The sequence below is a fragment of the Helianthus annuus genome, chromosome 11, assembly GCF_002127325.2.
Source record: "Helianthus annuus cultivar XRQ/B chromosome 11, HanXRQr2.0-SUNRISE, whole genome shotgun sequence".
NCBI classification, from domain to species: Eukaryota; Viridiplantae; Streptophyta; class Magnoliopsida; order Asterales; family Asteraceae; genus Helianthus; species Helianthus annuus.
In genome coordinates, this window is record NC_035443.2 from 76,528,060 (window position 1) to 76,533,133 (window position 5,074).

The 5,074-nt window shown below is 36.6% G+C and overlaps 1 protein-coding gene across 12 annotated transcripts; it reads left to right on the forward strand.

Annotated features, from left to right (window-relative positions):
* Positions 1 to 206: 206 nt before the first annotated feature.
* LOC110889655 (plasma membrane ATPase-like) lies at positions 207 to 4,862 on the forward strand. 12 transcript variants are annotated; one of them, XR_002563826.2, is made up of 8 exons: positions 207 to 620; positions 728 to 765; positions 1,356 to 1,673; positions 1,745 to 1,825; positions 1,951 to 2,121; positions 2,438 to 2,563; positions 3,487 to 3,579; positions 4,577 to 4,862. XR_002563826.2 is itself a non-coding variant. In XM_022137222.2 (6 exons), the coding sequence occupies exons 3-6, from the start codon at positions 1,808 to 1,810 to the stop codon at positions 4,616 to 4,618; spliced, it is 324 nt and encodes a 107-aa protein (XP_021992914.1). In that variant the 5' UTR covers positions 207 to 620; positions 728 to 765; positions 1,356 to 1,807; the 3' UTR covers positions 4,619 to 4,862. The 12 variants fall into 12 exon arrangements, 1 of the variants encoding a protein (XP_021992914.1); XR_002563825.2 differs by lacking the exon at positions 4,577 to 4,862 and adding an exon at positions 4,141 to 4,511 and having other exon boundaries at positions 1,948 to 2,121; positions 2,424 to 2,563; XR_002563821.2 differs by lacking the exon at positions 4,577 to 4,862 and adding an exon at positions 4,132 to 4,511 and having other exon boundaries at positions 1,948 to 2,121.
* Positions 4,863 to 5,074: the final 212 nt, after the last annotated feature.

Here is a 5,074-nt window from a genome sequence, read left to right on the forward strand (position 1 = left end):
TATATATATATATATATATATATATATATATAAATATATATATATATCTATACTATCTATACTATATATAATATACATATCCAAAGGACTTCTTAAGGTCATTGGAATTTTCTTAAAACACCCCTAAAGCATAATGTACAAGTCTTTTAAGCACCAGAAAACTTCTCTTTCCACTTATACCCTTTCACACAAACCAAACACGCGGACACCATTACGTGACTAGGGTTTCTAGATCTCATCCTCTGCTCTCACTCTCTCTCTCTCTCTCAATGGCGATTCGAGATCTAGGGTTTCTCCAAGATCGAATGATGTACAATGTTCTAATGCAAAAATGGATTTCGTGGCTTTTAAACACCCTTAAATCTTTTGGGCGGCCTTTTGAATTTCAAAAGCCCTAAACATTTTCAGATCTGAACAAAAACCAACCACGAATACACTTTCAGATCTCACATCTCCTCCTTGGTTTCTGCGACACTCTATCTTTGTCCCTTCTCTGGTTCTAGAGATGACGATCGTCGTGTCAAGGAAGAGGTATGCGACGAAGCTGCGGTGGTGGAACCTCTGAAGATGGACAGTGAGGGCGGCGGTTAGGGTTCGAGCCGTGAAACCAACTTTTTGAGGTTTAATGTTTGATGTTCATCATTAGGCAACAACATTGGTTCATTCATATTTTCTTAATTTCATTAAACTTTCAAACCCTAATTTTGTTCTATTTTATTCTGCCCAGATTTGCTCTTTGCATTGGAGATTCTGTTCAAGGAGATAGTAAGCGTTCAATTTCATAGTCCTTTTTTATGATTTATTTCATTTTGTTTTTTTAGATCATGAACACTTTGAGATCTTGAACAAAACAACCCAGATAAAAACCCACCACACCATTTTTTTGTTTTTTTTCCATGGGGTGAAGAACAAAAAAAAAAACTGCATTCTCTTTTGTATGGTGCTTTGATTGAGTGGTTTTTAAGAACCCACATACTTATTATTTGTGTACAAAGGGCCACACAGGGATTTCAGTGTTATCATGTTCGTTTTACTAAACTCATATACGTGGTCTATAATTTTGGGTAAAACAAACCAGAAGATAACAAACTCACTTTGGATGTGGTGGTCCATAAGAGTTTTTTGTTTTGGAGAAGCCATACATACTTATATTGTAAACATAGATACGAGCAACCTTAAATATAACTCGATAGTTCATAATTCAACAAGTGCAGAATACTTAAAAAATAGATAAGAAGATTGGAGCTGCAACTGCACATGAAGTTTGAGCCACGATAACCGATCCTTTTTCATAGATTAGATAAAAATGATCAGTTGTATGGTTTAAGTTTTGAATATAAATGTATTGTTTACAGATTGGGGTGATGGTGATGGTTCATGGTGACGATACAGGGTTGATTTCAGACTTCTCAAGTTGTCTACAGGTTCATATCCCGTCTGGTGCGAGATCCCTTTGTTTGGTTTAAAAATTGTAGATCATTCTTTGTCGGAGCTTTAGAATTTATATCCGGTGCCGACATAAAAACCGCCATCGAGGTCGCAGGGAGCCAATGGCTCGGCTCAGACTATTCGGTTCCGTGGAAGTGGCGAACCGAACGGTTGAGAAAATCAAGTCAAGTCTGGTCAACCGGGTCGTGTACACTTACTCAGTTGTCGTCCGAATCAACAAAGCGGTCAGTCTTTGTCAGACAAATATATTAGTAATTAAATGCTGAAACTTTTGCTTGCTACTAATCGAATGCAGAACACAAATACGAGATTGTGAGGAAACTACAAGAGTGAAAGCATATATGCGGAATGACAGGAGATGGTCAAAATGGCCCAGGTTGACCTGTTTGACTCCTTTAAATAAAAGATTCCCCAAATCGACCCATGCATATGTAAATGGGTCAAAACATGTGTATCGTTGAGTTGTAATTAACCATATAACTTATTGTTCATTTTTAGTAGAAATTTGGTGTGAAATCGATCAGAGACGAAGAATTTGAGCTTATATCAGCTCTTTATCTCCAAGTCAGCATCATCAGCCAGGCACTCATTTTCGTTACAAGATCGCGAAGCTGGTTGTTTGTTGAACGCCCTGGTCTTTTACTCCTCACCGCCTTTTTTATAGTTCAGCTGGTGAGTTTATTTATATTTATATAACAACATTTACAACGAAAGTAAAGTCTCTTCTGTTTGTTATGGTACATTTGTTTCTTGTCAACTTACATGAGTTCGATGGAAACCGACTTTGAAACCAAAAAACCGAAACTTTATGAAGCTTTCGAGATTCGAGACATCAATTTTGTTTTTTGTAGTGTAAAAAGATGACCCGTTCATAGGCAAATTTGCTGTTTTCGTCATTTTTTGTAGATGTCAGTCAATTTGTTCGTATTTGCTTCATCACTTCTTTTATATCTTTGTTGAAATGAGATGCTTAGTATTGTGTTTGCAGCTGGATGTGACATCAGCTCAGCTTCTTGTGACTGATAGTGACTTCGGGAGTCCAGAATTTAGGAAACAACTTACTGATGATACTGAGCTTTAACACAAAACAGTGACACATTGATTAGCGAACAAAGTATGTTTTAATTTAAACTACAAATTTTACTACTGAGCCTTTGTTTCATTTCGTATTAAATTATTAGAACTTACAGCTATGAGCAGCTGGAAGCACTGGAGTGCTTTCAAAATTCAAACCCTTTCACTTCCTTTGTTCTCTATCTCCCTCTCTTAAAAACCTTAATATAATATCACTTCTTGAACGAACCCGTCGATTGAACAAACACACATTGCATAGAAATAGAGAGAGAGAGAGAGAGAGAGAGAGAGAACAAGTGTTTATCTTGGTTTAAAAAAGCGCGCCTTAAGTGCGCTTAAGTGCAAAGCCTGTTGTACAAGGCGATGGCCTTGTGTGACATGAGGTGCACGATGTACAAGAAGCGCAGCTGAGGCGCGCTTTTTAGGGTGAAAATCGACCTAAGGCGCAGCTGAGGCGCACGCTGTTTGTACATGGGGTGTTACTATGCTTCTGAGTCTTGTACAACAGGCTTTTTATGCTGTACATTTATGTTTTTTTGTTCATTTTAAAACATATATAAAGCTTAATTATAGCTAAATCATAGGTATTGGATGCTAAACACTTATGGGATATATAAAATAAATTATATAATCACTTTTCGCTTTGCGTACGAAAAGCTCACCGCTTTTGCGCTTCGCTTTTTAAAAATCGGTTTTAGACCTCATCGCGTTTGTGCGCTTCCTGCTTTTTTAAACCAAGGTGTTTATTCACATGTTGACGGGTTTCTTGTTGAACTTCTCATGTACATAAGTTCCCTGTTACGATTGCGTCTGGCTTTCCATTTAATTTTTTCAATAATTTTTGGCCCGCCCTCGGAGCGAAGGGCGGGTGTCACTAGGTGTTTAGTTCCTCAAATATTTGTGACAAGAACTGATCTATCTTTTTCTTACTCTCTTCTATGTTTATTTCTTAAACTTTGACAGATAGAAACACATATTGATACCCGATACAACAGATCCGCTTGGTCATTGGCACTGATGCCAGCTCAGTTTCATAACAGATTGAAGTACTCCAAGGTATTTAGTTCATGCATTTGGCAAAATACTGTGACTAGGCTATAAGTTAGGGGTGTTCAATGCCCAGTTAGGACAGTTTTGATGAAAATTCTTGGTCGGGCCGCTAACTATGGTTTTAGAAAATGACAAACGAAACCGACTGGTTTGAAGTTTTTGTGGTTTGGCAGTTTTGAACCAATTATTATATTTAATTTTATACATAATTGAAGTCCTGGCCAATTGGGTAACTGTTAATTATTACTAATGTTGCTCATATTTTGAACCTTTGGCTTCACGTGTGATGGGCTCAACATTTTAGTGATGCTGCTAGCTTAGGCTTCAAGTTTAGGAAAAGAATGATATTTATATTGATTTTTATGCCAAATGAAGCTTATATCTGGAGTGAAAGTTAATATGAAATAAATTGGTTAACATACCATCCTAATTCGAAAAGGCGAGCTATAAAAACTTCATTGATCTCCAAGATAAGCTCCACTAGAATATGTGGGCTTTTCCACCATCCAAGATAAGCTTCATCAGCTATTAGAGCTTTATCTTATCTTCTTTTGTTAGTTTATGCAGGCTTTGCCACCAAATTAGGTGGTGGATTTGGTCAGAAGGTCATTACCCCTTGCTCATCATCAGATGATGACCCAAATTAGGTGGTGGATTTGGTCATTACCACTTGCTCAGATTCTGTTGTTGAAAGAACTAACTTAAGAAAATTGACTTTTCGGTTGATATATTTTGGGGTTACTTATAGTATGCAATAAGTAAATTGGGTTATAAAATGTCAATTTTTATGTTTACACAGTGTATTTAGAGCTTAAACATATTTTGTAACTTTACTTAAACATATTTTGTAACTTTTCATACTTTTAGACATCGCCTAGGTCTCGAGTTGAAAGGGACACCACTTGCTTATATGTATATACTTACTCTATTTTAAACAATATGGTGGATTAACTTGTTTATTTACGACCTAACCTGAACATGACTTGTTTTTTAAACGTGTCAGGCAGGTGAGCCAACCCTCAAGGGTCCGGACACAATTAGTTAAGACTCAACCCATAGAAACCGCTTCTGATATAATTAAGATATCGGCTAACAAGAACGGTTACAGTCATTATAGATGTTGGCCAGATTTTCATGTTAGCAAAAAGGGACCCCACTATTTTGTTTTGGTTCTTCAATACACGACTGTCGCAAGTAAACACTTAGCATAAGAAAATTTAATTTTAGAATTTTGTTGTATATACCTTTGAATGTTAAATATAGATCAGAAATTATAGGCGGATTGGTTTGATTAGTTTTGAGCTTATGGTTGTGCCTTTGTTGGCTTGACGCAGTTCGGTTTGTTTACATTTTTTAGAACTCTTTAAATCCCCATGACCGGTTTTGAAGTACCTTAACCGAAAATTTAAATATTAGTTATGACCCAACTGAACTGAACCTTCTCATGCACACCCTTAGAATTACCAACAAGTGTTGTGTTTTTTCCTTTGCATTGCGAATT